Source organism: Talpa europaea (genome assembly GCF_964194135.1).
Source record: "Talpa europaea genome assembly, chromosome: 8".
Lineage (NCBI taxonomy): Eukaryota > Metazoa > Chordata > Mammalia > Eulipotyphla > Talpidae > Talpa > Talpa europaea.
Window position 1 is genome coordinate 111344383 of NC_140075.1, and position 17268 is coordinate 111361650.

Genomic DNA, 17268 nt, shown 5'->3' on the forward strand with positions numbered 1-17268 from the left:
GGAACAGTCACCACCTGGTACCTGCCTCCACGTGGCACCGGTTGCCCCGCTCCACCAGGGCCTAGACGGACACCGCCCTAGACATCTGACTTCATCTTTTAAATTTTCCCGTCACGTAGCTCTAGATTCCCGGCACATAGCACAGAAAATGCTCAGGGAGGCCCTGTGAATGCTCATGCCTCCCTCTCCATCTGACTTGCACACAGGCAAAGTCCTAACATAGCCGCGGACATGAAGGGCTGCTGGGTCGCTTCCTGAGGCTGACTTAGGAGCCAACAATCCAGAAAAGTTCTTTCTCAGAACTTATCTCCCCTCATTATCATGAACCCCCCACACACACACACACATACACCAGCTTCATCAGCAATAATTTCACTCCTGAACATTGCCAGAAAGTTCACTAAGCCAAGCGAATCAATTGTCTCAGCCAGCCACTAGTCCCCAAGAGATGCTTAGACTTTTCACTGCTATCCTTTAACCTTCAACAGTCTGAGTTTTTATCCCTGTCTTCCAAAAGAGCAGAAATGCTGTTCTGGAAGAACCCAGGACCTAGGGTGATGTTCCTATTTTGCTACCTTACAAAAGCCTTGTCAGTGCTAATGGAAGCAGACACTCTGGAGCACTTCAGAGGGAAGGTGTCCCTCTTATGTGCACCCCCAGGAGCAGCCCTGTGCAAGCCAGAGGAAGCAGATGGAACCCAGAGAGGGGGAAGGAGGGGTGTGTCAAGTGAGGGGCACAGTCACAGGAGAGGCCAGCTTAGCAATTACATTCAATTCAACTTCAACAAACCTTTGAACAGAATAAAATTCCTAGAAATGTTCGTGCTTTTCTCCCTTCCCTACCCCCCACCCCCCTCCTCCTTCTCCCCTCCCCTCTCATCTTTCTGGGGAAGGAAACCTGAAAGCAAAAGGGACCAAGCAAATGGATCATGATTACAGGTCATGAGTGGAGGTGCAAAGGCACCTGGTCATCCAAATTGCCCTGGGATTCCTCTGTCAAATGATCAGGTTGAGAGAGAGGCCAGGGCAGGCCCCTGCTGCCTAGGAACACCCCTTTGGCATCACAGCCAGGAATGTCTGGCCAGTTTGTGGATGGAGCCCAAGGTGCCCCCTGAGAATGTAGGGTCGAGGGGGCACTGCCATGACTCGGAGACCCAAGAACAGAAAGGCCCACTGCAGTGTACGCGAGGGTCAGGAGAGGTGACGAAACTGTTTCTACAAAGCAGAAGCGAACCAGGCCTCCTCCGCTCAACTTAGGACTCCTGTCCAAAACCTTGCTCACATCCTCTGCTCTCCCACAGAGGTTTAAAAGCCCCAAATTCTTTTCAGGTTGGTGGGGGGTGATTTCCAGATATGCCTTGATCTCTGGCTTCCTAGTGGAATAGCCTGTTGGAGGATGAAGCTGGAAGTCTGTCTGGCTCACACAGCACTCCGTTGGGCCATCCCGCAGGGAGAATGGCCTTTATGGACTGGAAGTTTATATTAAACATTCCCCACCCACCACCACCAAAATCATACCTTGAAGCTCTAATCTCCATGGCAACGGCATCTGGAGGTAGGGCCTTTGGGAAGTCATTAGGTTTCCATGAGGTCATGAGGCTGGAGGCCCCTGGCGGGATTAGCATCCTTATAAAACAACCCAGAACTCCCCTCTGGCCTCCAGGCCTCCAGGTGCAGCACAGTGAGTGGGTGGCCATTTCTATACACCAGAACCCCACCCTGCTGGCCAGAAAATGCATTTCTGTTGTTTAAACCACCCACCCGGTCTGGGGGTCTTTTGTCATGGCAGCCTGAGCTGACTAAGCTATGACCCCCTAGTGGGAGGTGCAGGAGCCAGCCTTTAGTGGGGTGACTTGTGCTGAGCACACAACAGTGCTGACACTCACCAGGAGAAGGGCGAACACTTCCCATCCGCTCATCTCCCCAGCATCCCTGTGAGGCAGCTTCTCTAATTGCTCCCAGTTAACAGATGAGGAAAATCAAGACCCTGAATGGTTAAGTAGCTCAAGTCTCCCAGCTGGAACCCAGGCTGCTGGCCCACGTGCATGCTCTTACCGCAGCCCCAGCACTGTCCAGGAGAGGCCTGGACCCGGCAATGGGGAGAGACTAACCATGTGCTGGGTGTACAGGGCTCTGCCCCTAGGGAGCTCCCAGCCTAGTGAGGGAGGCCCAGGGAACCATCATACCACAGGGGATGAATGCAGTACTAAGGGGGGCCTGTGGGGCTCCCAGGAGGGGGATGCTAACCTTGTGAGGAAGGCTTCACAGAAAAGCTGGTGCAGGCATATTCCAAAGGCCATCTTGACATGAGAAAGAGCAAATGCAAGGGACTCATGAGTCATGAGCACTAAGAGAAAGACCTAAACCCATGTACAGAGTGGGTGCAAAAGGCCAGAGGGCCCCGGGGGTAGAAAGTCAGCCTCAGGGCCCTCTGTTGACCTGGTGTAGCAGGAAGAGGTCCAAGGGACAGGACCAGAAACTGCTCACTCAGTGGGTGACAGGAAGAAGGACAAGTGATGACAGAACATCCAGAAACTTCTGTGTCAAGGGCCCCTACCCTGCCCTTCTAAGGGAGCACCCCAGCAACAAGCCCGGGTACCATCGGGCTGACTTTCTCTCCCCTCCACCAGACCCCAGCAAATGAGGAGAGAGAGCAGCCCTGAATCTCAGGGAGGACATGGACTTCTGACCTCAGCTCTGGCTTGACATTGCCTGACCTTGGCCAACCTGCTCCTCACCTTTTCTGGCTGGGAGTCGGGGCGTTCTACACCTGCCTTCTCCTGGGCCCCGTGAACCAGATGGGCTTGAGGTCTTGGTGGGCAGAGAGCCAAGCAGGGCCACCCAGCTCAGGTCCTGCCACCTGGACCCAGTCACGGCCAAGGGGACTGTGGCGAGGTGCGTTTGCTCTCGGCAGGGCAGCCAGAGCCCTCAGCGTGTCAGAAGCGGGGCCAAAGAGGCCAGAGAATCCTCTCCACTCGCTCCACCAGGCGGCAGGGGAACTCTCCAGCTGCCGGTAAATTGAGCCGTCCTCCTGTCTGCAAGCTCACCCCCGGACTAGAGGAGGAGAATTGATTTGGGGAGTTGAAGGCTCACAGCCCTCCAGGCCCGTGGTGAGCGGAGGAGCATGTCTGCTAAGGGGGCTTTTCTGCGAATACGGCCGCTGACTCTGGCGGCAGAGCCCGCCACTGTTTCCATTTTCGCTTTGTGAAATGCTCCCCCTCTCTCCCCCAGCTCCACCCAGCCTTCAGCTCTGCCGGGCACCTCAGCCTTCGCAGTCCTGCAGCGGCCTGAAAATGCTGATGGCTTAACTGGTTTAATTTTTTTCCTCAGCAGCCCTGAGGGGTTTTAACTCTTTCCTCCTGCAGAAACCCAGCTTTTGGAGTTGAATGTTTAAACTCTCACTGGGAGACTCATAAATATTCGGAGTCACTCTCTCCCTCTCTGTTTGATTAGGAAATGAGCCTTTAACTCAATGTAATCCCAAGCCATTAACAAAAAAGCCCTCAACAGCTCCACTATTAGAATTTCACTCTTAACCCGCTGAGGATTGAATTAGATTAACATAACTACCCACAATCTGAGTTTATTTTCTGTGCCAGATAGAAATGTGTTTTTCAGGGAAGGCGACAAGGGGAAGGGAGGGAGACAGGAGGGAGAGAACAGAGGATAATGAAATGTAAAAATAGAGATAAGAAAACGATGGACAGATACAGGGTGGGAGTGGAGTGGCGGGGAGGGGGCTGTGCGTGGCCTTTGGTTTAAAAATCTTGCCAGCTGCCATTTTTTATTTACGAGCATTCACAGAGAGACCTCAGCTTTGCAAAATTGTGTGAGTTAGGGGAGTGCTTTTCAGGTATTTGCCATTCCTTCTTCCTGGAGATTGATGGTCCTGCACCTGAGGCGGCGGGATTCCAAAGCACCTGCTCATCGGCCCCTGTGTCCCCAATTTGGGAGGAGGTCAAGGTTGGGTTTTCCCGTGCTGGGGTGGGGGCATAAAGCAGCGGGGCATGCACGCAGGCGACTGTGCATTTACATTCAGATAAATAAACAACGACAAGGATGGAATGGGCTAGATTTTGCAGTCATGAAGTCACAGACAGCCCCGTGACCAATTGCATTTAAGAAATCAGTTTGGGGAAAAATGAGTTTGACGGGAGCTCCGTCTACATAAAATTAATCGTTATTGAAGCAGAAACTAAGTAATCAGAGGCTGCCTTATGCACATGCATTGAAGTTTCTCCCAACTGTTTCTAAGTCCAAACCATGTCCCAACCTTGAGCATGAAACCCAGGCCCCCCATCACACTGTCAAACAGGCCCTTATCCCACCTAAAAGCACCCAGTGCCAAAGGGAGGAGCAATTCTTGCATAAATGTGCCAACAAATATTCTCTCTCAACTGTCACCACTAATGAGAACACAGGACTTGTTAAGAAATGCAGGTCTCTTTCTCTGCACTTCCTCGTGGGCCAGCAGGTTCCAGTGTGCGTACTGAAGAGGGGCGGGAATGGTTTGCTCTCGGATTAAAAGGTTCAGAAATGTCACGCTTTCTCTCAAAAGTCATTGAGAACTGAAAGTCCTGGGATAGAAGTTCAGTTTTGCAAACAGCTGACGGCTGCAACTTCTAAATGCAATGTCTCACTCACTTAATTCACTGGAGTTTTAATTAACAATAACCCAGCAAGTCCCACTTCAGCATTATTGCGGGAAACCTTAGCAGGATATTCTTATCAAAATAGGGTCTTTGGAACAGACAAAATTAAAATGCTGCAAATATATATGCTCAGCTCCTGAGTGCTTTTTGCTTGATTTCTTGCACTTTACTTACTGGGTTTCAAATACTGGTATTATCCCCATTTTATACCGATCTCCTTATTCTGAATTTCTCCAGCAATCAATGCAGTCTTATAACCTAAACAAGTGAAGTTTACTGTCTAATATCTTATGTCTTCCTGATTCCCATTCTCACCTTCAAATTAGTCAATGAATGGATGAAAGACATCCCTAACTCTAAATAAATACACAAGTACCAATAAAGAACTAAAAGAAGGACAGCTAGGATTTTATAAGGGTCAAAATAAAGATGAAACTTATTAATTCACTCTTATCAAGTTGGATTTGCTGCTAAAACTATTTTGTTGAACAAAAGCAATACAGATTTATCTGTTTTGTTTAATGCTTTTCACAGATCTTTGGGTGGCAGAAAGATTATTTCTTTGCCAGGATATCGTTTTCCCAAACAAATCAAGAAATAGTCTTTAGCAATTGCAGTGACCATTATCTTAATAGATAAATGGAAACCTGGGCATTATTAGACTCTTAAGAAGAATGAGATACATTTTAAAAGTGGTAAATAATATATATTAAGCATCCCCCAAATTTAGGGCTACTACTCCTTGGTAAATAATATAAAGCAAATCTTCCCAAGTGTAGGATTTTTAGCTAATGTGGCACATGGTCAAAAACTAAGCCCTCAGATGTTTCACAGGAAGCTCATAGCATGGACCCCCAGACCACGTCTGGGGACTGTCGTGTCTGGAAGCCACCAATGTGCGCACAATACCTGCTTTCTGTCTGAAACAAGCCCAGTTTTGAAAGAATCGTGATATTAAGTTTCTTTCTGCGGGAGGATGCAGAGCTATGTACCAACAGCAGCCACACCTGGTCTGGAACTTTCAAAGAGACTTCCTCCCTCAGCCCCCACCCCAACTCCGCTTTCAGGGTGAAGAAAACACACTTAATGAGTGAGCCCATGAGAGCCTGAAAGGCAATACAGATGTCAGTTCTCATCTGACTTCTCAAAGCAAACTCCCTCCACGGAGAAAAACTCATTTTCCTGTGCTATAGAAAAGCTGGTCTTTGGGGCTTGGCATAGCTCCCCCTGGCCCTGAGAGCGCCCAGGTTGAGCCCATATCTCCTGGGGGAGCCCTCCATTGTCACCTGTCCCATGTGAACCGGGTCTTGCCGCCAGCTCACCCAACACCAGCTCACCCAACACCAGCTCACCCAATTCTGGAGCTGCCAGCAAATAAAAGTTTTCACACTGGGAGACATAAGCACCCCACCGAGCCGCAGGTAACTTTCCCTTGCCCTTTGGATTGACTTACTTTTTCTGGGTGAAAACAAGTAGAAATAAAAGGGAGATAGTGATTCCAAATGAGTAGGTGTACCTGTCCCACCAGCCATTCCTGGTCCCTCCAAATTCCCAAGAGGGTCTGCAAAGGGCAACATTTTTCTCCCTGGTCACGCAAAGATGCTTTACAGTGCAGAGCAGCAGCATGAAAGAACAGGACAGTGAGATATTTTTATCCTTATAAAGGTGGGAGGGGGGAGTGTAGGAAAAGGGACAGGAAGGTGCAGGGCAGAGAGAGGGAGAAGTTGCCTTACTTACATGCTCAGGCTGGGGAGCACAGGGGCTGGCGGAAGGTCTACCCCTCAGGTGTTTCCAGTGGCCGATGACTCGGTGCTCAGCTCCTCCGGCACCAGCTGACAGTCCCCTGTCTGTGTCTCTTTGTGACTAAGGACACAGTACTCCCAACCTATAAATAGATCCCGACTCCGTGATTGATATAACAGGCAGCTGACAAAAAAAAAAAAAAAAAAAAATCCCACAACCATAACCAGGTCTTAAACAAAACAGGGGAAAGCTCTAGACTTTCAACTCTGCCGAGCCCCATGCAGACGACAGTCACTGACGGGCACCGGCCAGAGAGGAAGGAAAATGCACCATGGAAGACAGGAGGAAGCTGGAGGACAGAAAAGGCAGGAAAGTGTGAAAGCCTGCTACTTCTCCAGCAGTGCCTGTCCCTTGGGGTCTGGGAGAGTGAGGAGGGAGAGAGAGTGAGGAGGGGAGCTGGGGTGGGGGTTCCTGACCAGCGGGCAGAGGCCCTGATCCTGAGCCCGGCTCTGTCAGGGAGAGTCAAAGTTCTGACATGGGAGCATTCGTCAGCGTGAGCGCTTTCCACGAAAGTTTCCACTCTTCTTGCCAGATCAGGAGGAAGGGAGCAGGACAGAGCTTTCCTAGCTCAGGGGCTGGGAGGGCTGCGTGGGGGGCAGGTGGAAAGTGGGGAGGGGAGACCAACAGGCGAGGGAGGGATGGCCTGAGCGAAGGAGAGACCTGCCTAAGGTACTCATCAGAGTCACTCCTTTGGACCAAGACACCTTTCTCGAAATGTCTGTGGTATGAGTGTCCCTGGGCAGGTGGAGAACTGGGGGTCAGATTTTAGGCTCACCCTGTAGGTATAAGTACAGGAATAGGGCCTCCCCTGGTGGCGCAGCAGTTGAGCGCTAGACTGCAAAGCTGCTCGCAGCCTCTGCAGCGCTGGTTCGATCCTGGCTGCCGGCGAGGGTCCCACATGGCGCGCAGACCTCTCCTGCCGCCCGCTGCTCCCCTCAGCAGTGTACTTCGGTCCTTCTGCCTGCTCTGCTCCCCGCTCTGGATCTGGTGAATCCTCTCACCCTCCCGCGCTTCTGACTGTACCCAGTGCTTGTATAAATAAATAAATAAATCTTTAAAAAAAAAAAAGGGTACAGGAATAGAGACAAACATAGAGATGGAGATAGGTATAGATATAGGTATACGGAGAGATGCAGATAAAATCCACATCACCAAGCCCTACCCTTTAATCAGACTCGACCACACATGGGGTTCTCCAAAGTTTAGTTGCAGGCTCTAGAAGCACTCGTGCTGATGACAGCCAGCCTCCTTTCTAGAGAAAACCTTTTTCTTCTGGTGCAAGCTGAGGACTTTCCTTCATTATTTGCTTTTTCCTCAAATTCTCTAACTATGCCCATTTGGATTCTTGCTCACACCTCTCTGATTTCTGGCAGGATTCATACACGAGTCTTTCTCCCCATGGCTATAGCCCCTGCTGCAGTTTCCCTAGTCCCCAGCATGGTTCTTGTCTATGGGGACAGCTCAGTGAGTAGGCTGAACAAGTCACCCCTCCCAGAAGGCATCCTCCTTGGAAGGCCCTTGTGGGACCCTGGCTTTTTACCTCTGGTCACCTGGAGCTCTCTTAAAAGGTTGCTTCATCACGGGAGAACTTGCTTCCAAGAGCTTCAAGGGCCAGTCCCCCAGGGCCCCTTAGAGCAGATGTACACACAGATGCACACACAGATGTACATGCAGATGCACACTCGGATGCACATGTGGATGCACACTCAGATGTACCCATGGATGCACACTCAGATGCACAGTCAGACGCATACATGGATGCACACACATATGCACAGGCGGATGCACACCCCTAGCAGGAACTTTCCCACTTACTCTTGGGAAACTGATGGAATCCTATGGCTTGCTCTGAGCTTCGGTTTCCCTAACTGCCATATAAATTCTAAGCTTCTACCTCCTGAGATTGTCATAGGACAAAATGACTCAGTGCAGAGGGATGTTTGGAACAGACTCAGCATGCAGAGAGTCCTCGGTACCTGCCCCTCCACGCACCCTGCACTCATGCTGGGAGTGGCTCCTGCTACCCGAGCCACATCACTTAAACTTGCTCTGGTCCTTTCTCCAAAGCTAGAGACAGCAAACAAGCATCTGACCATGAGAAGTGCTGTGACCGGAGGTCAGAGGTCAGGGAGAGATGTCTGTGGGCTTTTGGGTTGTTAGTGGATGAGCCCAGAGAGAGGTGAGATAAGAACAGGAAGACCAGTGGACCCTGACCACTGACCTCTCCCCTGGCCACACCCACCAGTCAGGTTCAGAACCCCATCCACTGGCCTTTCATCACCCCCTCCATCTTCCCCAAAGATACTCTGTCCCCTGAGTACTCAGGCATCTCGAAGACCTGAGTACCCCATCATGAGTCCACCATCCAGCAGCTAAAGAGAAAATGGCTTTTTTAAAAAGTGACCATAACATCATTGCAACCCCAATTATTTTAGCTATTTTCTATAAGATCATGACCTCTACCTCCTCCTTCAAAGGTGACTTCAACTCTGGGATTCTTTGATTTTCTGTCCTAAACTTTCCTGCAGTATGCAGTATGTACTTTTTCTTAATATTGCAACATTCACAGGACATAAAATTCACCATTTTTAACCACGTTAAAGTGTGCAATCCAGTGGCATTTTATACATTCACATGTTGTACAACCATCCCCATTATCTAGTTCCAGAAAATTTTCGTCACTCCAAAAGGAGACACTATACCCATTAAGCAGCCACTTTCTACTTCTTCCCTCACCCCAGTCCCTGCCAACTACTCCCCTGTGTCCTGTCTCTATGGATCTGCCTATTCTGGATATTTTAGAGGAACAGGGCCACACAGCATGTGGCTCCCTCCTAACCTCTTAACCCCCGTCTGTCCTCTTCCTCCTCCTCCTCTTATATGATCCACTGGCTTCAACTCCCACTCTTGCCCTTCATGTCTTGAAATGAGCCTGGCTTACAAATTTGATTATTTGTGAGCACCCCTTATGCGCCAGCCGCTACTCAGAGGTTTTCTTGTTACACCCTCACGGCAAGCCCACAGTGCGGGATATTATCTCCCTCTATTCATTTGCTAGGGCTGCCAAAACTGGGTGGATTACAACAGAAACGTATCATCTCACAGTTCCGGAAGCCAGAAGTCCAAGATCCAGTTGTTGGCAGGGCGGGTTGCCTCCAAGGGAATGAAGGAGGCCGTGCCGAGGCACTGCCCTGCTGCTGCTGCTGGCTAGCGAGCTTTGCTGCCCCGTGGTTTGTGGTTTGTAGAAACATCGCCCTGATCTCCACCTTCACGTTTGCTTGACGTTCTCCCTGTGTTGGTCAATGTGTGCAAATTTTCTATTCTTTTTATTAGAACATGGTCGTATCAGATTAGGCCCCCCCCAATCAACCTCGTCTTAAGTTGATCTTCTACGGAAGCCTATTTCCAAATAAAGGTTCCTTCTCAGGTCCCGGAGCTCAGGACTTCCACATCCCTGAGGGGGACACAGTTCAACTTATAACATCCCCTCTCACAGAAGAGGCCATGCAAGTCAGGAAGCCTTGCACTCCGCAGGCAACAGAGCCTAGTGAGCGTCGCTATGGAAGAGACGTGGGCAGAGGGAAGGGAGGCCTTGACAGCCCCTCTGTGTGCCGCAGGGACCCCGTTCCTGCCTGGCTCCACGCCACCAGTCTGCACTTGGCTTGCTCCGGCATCATTAGGCCCGCACATCAAGGTGACTTTACACTGTTTACAAGGGCCACTGGAGGTCCAGCCATCCCCGCCCCCACCGGCTTATCAACTCATTTACCTTCCAGAGCTCCCTAGCAGACTGTGAAAGGGGAGGGGCGGGCAGGGACCCGCAGCCCAGGGAGGGCCTGCATTCGTTTTATCTGGAAAGAAAAATCTATCTGCTTAGCAATAGACCTAAATACAACACACAGGTATAGCCAGGCCATTAATCATCTCCCGCCAGGACACAGGAAACCAGGGCGGGGCCGTCACGGGGCAAGAGATTTCCACACCAGGGCCAGGTGGAGCAGGGACGCCAGCGAGCTCTTCCCTTTGGAGGGTGCTCTACAGGAATTTGGGGTGCTGTGACACACAGCTCAGGGCTGCTCCCATTTTGCATAGCAGGGGGAGGTAGGAAGGGCAGCCTGACCCCTTCGTGGGTGGTTGGGTGCTCCCATCAGAGCGAACGCCCAGCACTGGGCATGGTAGATGGGTGGACAGGGAATTCCTCTTGACTAGGGACACCATTTGCCAGGGAACTGCTAAGCCTGGAGGTTTGACATGTCTGCAACTCCCTTGGGGAATCCTACACACTTCTTAGAGGACAGGGAGCTACCTGAGCAAGGGACAGAAGAGACCTATGGTGGGGCCAAGTTAACAAGTGAAAGGCCCCAGAGCCAGCCTCCCTCTCCCAATTTTTTCTATTCCTTTACCCCGAAAGACCCCTGCCTGCTGTTTCCCAGCCTGCACTGCTGCATCCCTAGCTCTACTGCCTTCCCCCTCGCCCCCCACCCCGACCCTGCTCTCACCTAATTTCAATTCATTCTTCAAGGTCCCGCTCAAGTGTGATGTCCTCCCTGCCCACTCCCTGCCCACCAGGTCCTGACCGCGGCTCTTCCCGCCATCTGACCACGGGGGATCTCACTGAACCACCTCTCCCATCCCCTCTGCCTTGTGCACTTGCTGTCTTCACACCTGGATTTGCTTCATGCTACATCCAAGCAGTGATCATGGAGACAAGTCATCACAGGCTGGGCATCCACAGGGCATCCACTGTGTGCCAGGGTCGCTCTAATGCACCTGACCAGCATCGCTTTAGTCAGTCCTTACAACTGCCCTAATGAGCAGGGATGTCCCCCTGTTCATCATCCGGGGCAGTGGCAGTCGGAGAGGCAAGGTGGAGTGCCCGTGGCTGTGTAGTAGGCAAGTAGGTAAAATTTGAATTCACATCTGCCTGACTTAAAAGTCACTGCTTAACCATCTCTGCTGTGTCTCCCCACCCACCGCACAACCCCACCCCCCATCTACTTTACATGGGATGAAACCCAAGTCTTTCCTGGCTCTAACCTATATTTAATAATTCTGCTCTAGCTGATACTCCTGGTCACATCTCTCACCAAGCCCGGCCATGTGGAGCTTTTTCTTCTCTAGCACTGTGTTCTCTTTCCGACCTCTGCCTGGAACACACCATCTGGCCCTCAGGACTAGCTTCAATGTCATTTCCTCTAGAAGTTTTCCCCCGCTGTCAACCACACCTTCGTCTGTACTACAGTTTTCTAAATATTTGTTCACATATCAGTCTCCATCCCTGGGATGTAGCTCCCCAGGGCGAGGACTTGCTTTATTTTCATGTATATATCACCCTCTGTCCCACTGGCAACCAACACCTTTTCATGTCCTGGCGTTCAGTAGGTGACCAATTAATGTTTATTGAACGAGTGCATGTAAGCTAATGAATTTTAAGAAATATAGACTAAGAGGACAAGGAGTGTGGTAAGAGATCAATACAGGATGAGAGAAGTGGTCGCAGGGCTGACTTAGAAGGCGGTGCTCTATACAACTCCAGGGGGCGCTGTTCACGAGGTGGTCCACACCTATGTCCCTGAATAGGCAGATCACAACCTGGGAGGTGAATGCACCAGCCCCAAACAAAGAACAGGCATCAGTCCTCTTCCTGTTGGCTCATACGACTAGAAGGGACCCTGAGAAAAGGGGGGTATGGATGAGAATTCTAGAGATGAGTGTGAGTTTGTAGACTGGCTGTCTACCCTATGGTCTTCCTGCTGCATTTCCAGGCTGACTGGGCCCGCCAAAAACTACAGAGGCTGAAAATACCATTTGTTTTCCCAGCCTCCCTTGCAGTCAGAGAATGCCAGGTGTCCCAGCCAGACAATGAGACTTAAGGGGGACTTGTGGGGATGGGGTGTTTGGGCAATATTTTCCTCCATGATGGACAGGAGAGACATGGGAAAAGTCCAAGAAGCCATCCTGGCACCATGAGGAAAGGGGCTGAGAAGCAAAGCCAGCCTTTGGAGGATGGCAGAACACAGGAAGGAAAAAGACCCTAGTCCTTGATAGCACTGGTGACCCGTTGCACCAAAGCTGACCCTGGAACCACATGCTTCCTGTTGCAGGAGATGGTGTGTGTTCTTATTGCTTAAATCTCTGCACTTGTTCTTCTCCAGAGCATTCTAGCTGATGTGCTGGGGGAAGGAGTCATGCCATACGGCAATGCAAGCTGGGAGCCGGTCCACTAATGTGGCCTGCATGTAAGCGAGCAGGAAAGGCCTGAGACCTCAAATGTTAAGATCCCTAAATGCAGCTTGGTCAGTGTCAGTGGTGTGAATTCAATTTCGTATTTTTGGTTATTCTGTTTCTTTCTGACTTAAGTATAAGTTGGCACTGTCTCTCCACAGCTATAGTCCAAATCCCCCTTTCAAAAAAATGGTTAATCTTTGGGCTGGGGAAAAAAAAACCTGCACAGTTCGTAGAACTTTGCAAAGTGAGTTTCCAGTAGCTCCCAGGCAAATGGGACAGGGTGAGGAAATAGCCAGGGTGAGGAAACAGCCAGGACATAAGTGGCAACGGCAAAGATCACCCTTTCTCTAAATCAGTTGGGCTGCAAGAGTGAGTTTCTACAGAGTTCCTACTGTTTCTAGAGAATTCCGACTGTACTTCCTGTGTGCCAGGCATTGTTCTAAACACGTCACATGAGTTAACTCATATAATCCTCACAGCAACCCTATGAAGTAGAGACACTGTTCGCAACCCCATTTTACAGATGAGGAAACTGAGGCAGAGGGAGGGCTTATAAAATTCCCACCATGAAAGAGCCATAATATCCACTAAGTCATTCCCCATCCAGACCTACAAGTCCCCCCACCCCCAGCCTGTTCAAGGATGGTCCCAAGTCCTTTCTGGTTATGAATCTGTGTCCCCCCAGGAAGAACCCTAGAGCTTTGGGAGGCACTAAGAGACCTCTGTTCTGGCTGACCTTTACATGAGGACTCCCCAACCTTGTGCAGGCTAAAGCCAGGCTCTAAACTTTTCTCATTGGCCTTCCGTCCTAGCGCTGACACCCACCAGGTGGAGGTGAGGATTGGGGCACCGTCACCACCCCAAGGACTACATGAGGGAGACTTAATAAATAACCTGGAACTCCATAATCTTTTCCTGTAGATTGCTTGGTATTTGCCTTCAGTAGATTCAGAAGTAATTAAATTACCGTGCAACCAGCCTCCAACTCTCAGGAAAAAACTTGAACTAAAGTAAGGCCTTACTAACTCAGACAAATGGGGGAGGGGGAGGGGTAAGCCAGAAGGAACTGTGGCTTTCCTTTGAAAAGAAACACATTTTTTATATTTCTAGTACTTACAGTAAATCACACTAAACATTAATAGCAGCTAAATGGAGTTCTTGCTGAGTTTGTGTGAATGAATAAATTAAACTAATTTTAATTAGCATATTCCTTGTATACAAATATCTTCTGTTAATATTCTGTTGTGAGCTGGTTGTTTGAAGGTTAAACAGTCATTCATTCATCCAACAGGCATCACGGAGGATCATTATTGAGAATCTACAGTGTGCAACTATGTGCCCTGTGCCAGAAGTCAAGGAACAAGAAATGAACCACAGTCAGAGAATGCCTTGAAAGAATATACACAAGCAAAGAAAGAAACTGTAATGCAATGTTCTAGGGCTTATTAGAGATGTATAAGCAAAGTACTGAGCAACCACGTTCATGGAACTACTAACTCCCCCTCAGAGGAGGTATAGGAAGTCTTTGCTGAGAAGATATTTAACTGGGTTTTGAAGGATGGATAAGGGTCTGCCAAGAAGAGAAAGAAAAAGATAGGGTATCCACAAGACAAGGGCCAGAGAGTCATTCAGCAATGATACTCCGAAGTTGCTACTCATCATTCAGATGAGCTCTGGCATAGGTGTCACAAGTTGTGAACGAACTTGTGACACATGAACAAATGTTAGCTAGCCTTACGTCATTAGCTACAGGTTTTTTTCTTTTAGAAAGAAATTTTTATGAAGACACTGACACTCACAGGGTGTCATGTCTCCCCCCAGACCACCTTCCCCAGAACAGAACCCTCTCCTCTCTTCTCTGTGGGGGCCCTCTGCCTATTTCCCTCATGACATCTCCCACAGTTTCAGGTCACCTTGCTGATTTGTGGTTTGTCCCCCATGAGAAGGTCAGCTCTGTAAAAGAGACACCTGGAATGTCTTATTACCATAGGCCTCTCTGGGCCTGCCATATATTAGGTGCTCAATAAATACTACTGAAGAAAGGAGGGCTGGAGGGAGGGAAGGAAATGAGTTATTGGTTGGTGTGAACTCTTTTTGGAGGCAGAAACAGAGTCTTCAAACAAAGGGACCTTAGCAGAAGAATGGAACACAGTTTAGTCTAGTTCCCAAGAACTCTTTGACATCCCCAGGACAGGCTCCATGGGCCGCACAGTACACAATGCCCCATGGATCCTGCCCTAGAGGAATGCCCACTCTTACTAGGAGCTGGTATGGGGTGGCTTGGGGGGTGGTTTGGGATGTGTCTGGAGGATGGATTTGAGAAGTGCGGTCCTGGTGAGGTGGCTGGGGCTGGGTGGCAAAGCCGTTGTCTGTCAACATGGAGCGAAGGGAGCTAGGCTTATGGCAAGTTTGCAGTGGAACTGGAACTGCACGTCGTAACCAAGGAGACAGAGCAAGGTGAAAGTGTTATAGGCAAATAAAAGAAATTGACATTCAGGAAAGGTGACAAGTTACACATTAAACCATGGAATGGGAGCGGGCCTACCTTCCCCCACCACATATCCCCAAAGACCTGCTTTTGCGCTCAGCACGTAGAAGAAAGTCTCTCCCTTTCCGACATTATTAACATCTCCCTTCCTGGCATTGCTGGGGTTGAGACTTTGAGCTTGGGGTGTGAGGACTTGGTAGCAAGTGACTTAGGAAGGGGAGCCAGCCCTGGCCCATTATCCTGACTAGTCTGCCCTTCCCTGCCCAGTCCCTGACACCACTCACTGAACAAAGTGTATGGAACACCTACTGGGAGCCAGACATTGGGCCAAGACCAGGGATACAGGGATGAGCAGGCTTCTGAAGAAGGAAAACAAGAAATGACCAAATATAATACAGCAGCATCAAAAATGAGGCAAAGGTAGGGCTGAGGGCCTTGGCCGCCCAGAGTACTTAGAGTTGTTGGAAGTATTTATGAGGAGCTGGGCTTTGAGGCCTGCAGAAGAGAGGGCTGAACATGGAGGAGGGCAAGAGTTGTTGTCCAGGTACACACGCAAAAAGATAAAGGGCTCTGGCATGCCTGGAGGAGGAGCAGGAGGGAGTGTCCAGAACTAGTCCTTGGGCCTAGAACATGCAACCTCACCTGGCAGCCTCCTCAACTGTGGTCACCTCCTCAGGAGGCCTCCCCGGCTGCCCACACCTTAGACTGCCCTTAAAAGACCCAGCACGTCAGTGTGATTTTATGTGTGTGTGACTTAGGTTAAGCTATAACCCAGGACTGCCAGCCTTTCAACCAAGAATGCAGGGTGCAGGGTGAGGCTGGTACTTGGCAAGAAGGCCCACATCAGAGTATCTGGCATTTGGGTCTAGAACAAAGGGCAGTACTTGGCCAAGTAGCATAGTGGTGTCAGAAACAGATTTCATGGGTAAATCAGAAGTGAATTCTGTGAGATTTTCAAAATCGGCTGTGAGAAGCCACTGCAGCTGCCCTACCCGATAACACCTCTGCCCATCTGGGTTCACCTGCATCTGAGGTACTCAGTGTCCAGCATTCTGGCTGCTGGGTCCTCTCTTTCTGCCACACTATTTTCTCCTCCACTGCTGGAGCTTGTTCTGCTCAAAGCAGGTCCCACCAGGAGAGTTAATGCCCCCAGGGGCCATCCTCAACCAACAGAGGGTGGGAGGCCTTACTTGAAGACCCAGGTCTCCCAGTTCTTGGTTTCTGAAGTTTGCCTCAGAAGGTTCCCACAAAGGTTAAAGTCCAACTCTCTCCTGAGTACACCCTTGCTCTCTTCCCTCTTTCACAGCACCTGCCCCCTCACTTATGCTTCCTGAAATCAACTCCCAAATAAAATAGCTGCACCTAAGTTCTTGTCTTAGGCTTAGAGGGTGAGGAGGGGACCCAAACTCAGTCATCAGCTGGGCCAGTTAAAGTTATTTGTAAACATTTAACTTCCCTTGTATGCACAGTGCTTAAGAATCCAGTGGAGCCTGTAGACTTCCTTACCCATTGGGGTAATGGGCTAAGCCAAATCTCAAGTGGTTCTATCATTAGCTAGCTATGAACTCTGGAAGATTCCGGTGTCTGATGGGCTATCGAGGTATTTAAGAATCCTGCCTCTGGAATTGGTGTCTTGGTGTTTGCCTGAGTGGATCCTTCAAGCAAGATGTAGATGGAGCACTTAGCAGGACAGAAAGCCGGGGTTTCCACAGGCCTGCCGACAAGTGTAGGAACTGGCCTTATGCTTGCCTCTTGGTAGACGTTTAAGCTCATGAATGTAAGAGGGCGCAATTTGCTCTATAGTTGTTTCTCTTATAACATGGTTGTTAGCTATGGGAAGTAGCTAATACTCATCTTCTTCAACTTCTTTGCCATTTCCATTATCAACCAAAAAGAGTCTCTAAATTTGTTACTAATAAATCAGCTAGTTCAGTGTATAACACCACCCAAAGTAGCCACCTTCGGGCCTCCCCTGGTGGCGCAGCGGTTGAGAGCTGGGCTGCGAAGCTGCCTGCAGCTTCTGCAGTCCCGGTTCAATCCCCTGCCACAAGCGAGGGTCCCACATGGCATGACAGACCTCTCCTGCCATGCCCGGTGC

General features: G+C 49.9%; 1 protein-coding gene across 1 annotated transcript in view; it reads right to left on the minus strand.

Annotated features, from left to right (window-relative positions):
• ESRRB (estrogen related receptor beta) overlaps nt 1-6527 on the minus strand; it is a gene marked incomplete at both ends in the record, with an annotated part of 161723 nt that extends 155196 nt beyond the window's left edge. Inside the window, one exon of the mRNA XM_084240794.1 lies at nt 6389-6527. Within this exon, the coding sequence (XP_084096920.1) occupies nt 6389-6390 (2 nt within the window). The remainder of the gene's footprint in view (nt 1-6388) is intronic.
• Nucleotides 6528-17268: the final 10741 nt, after the last annotated feature.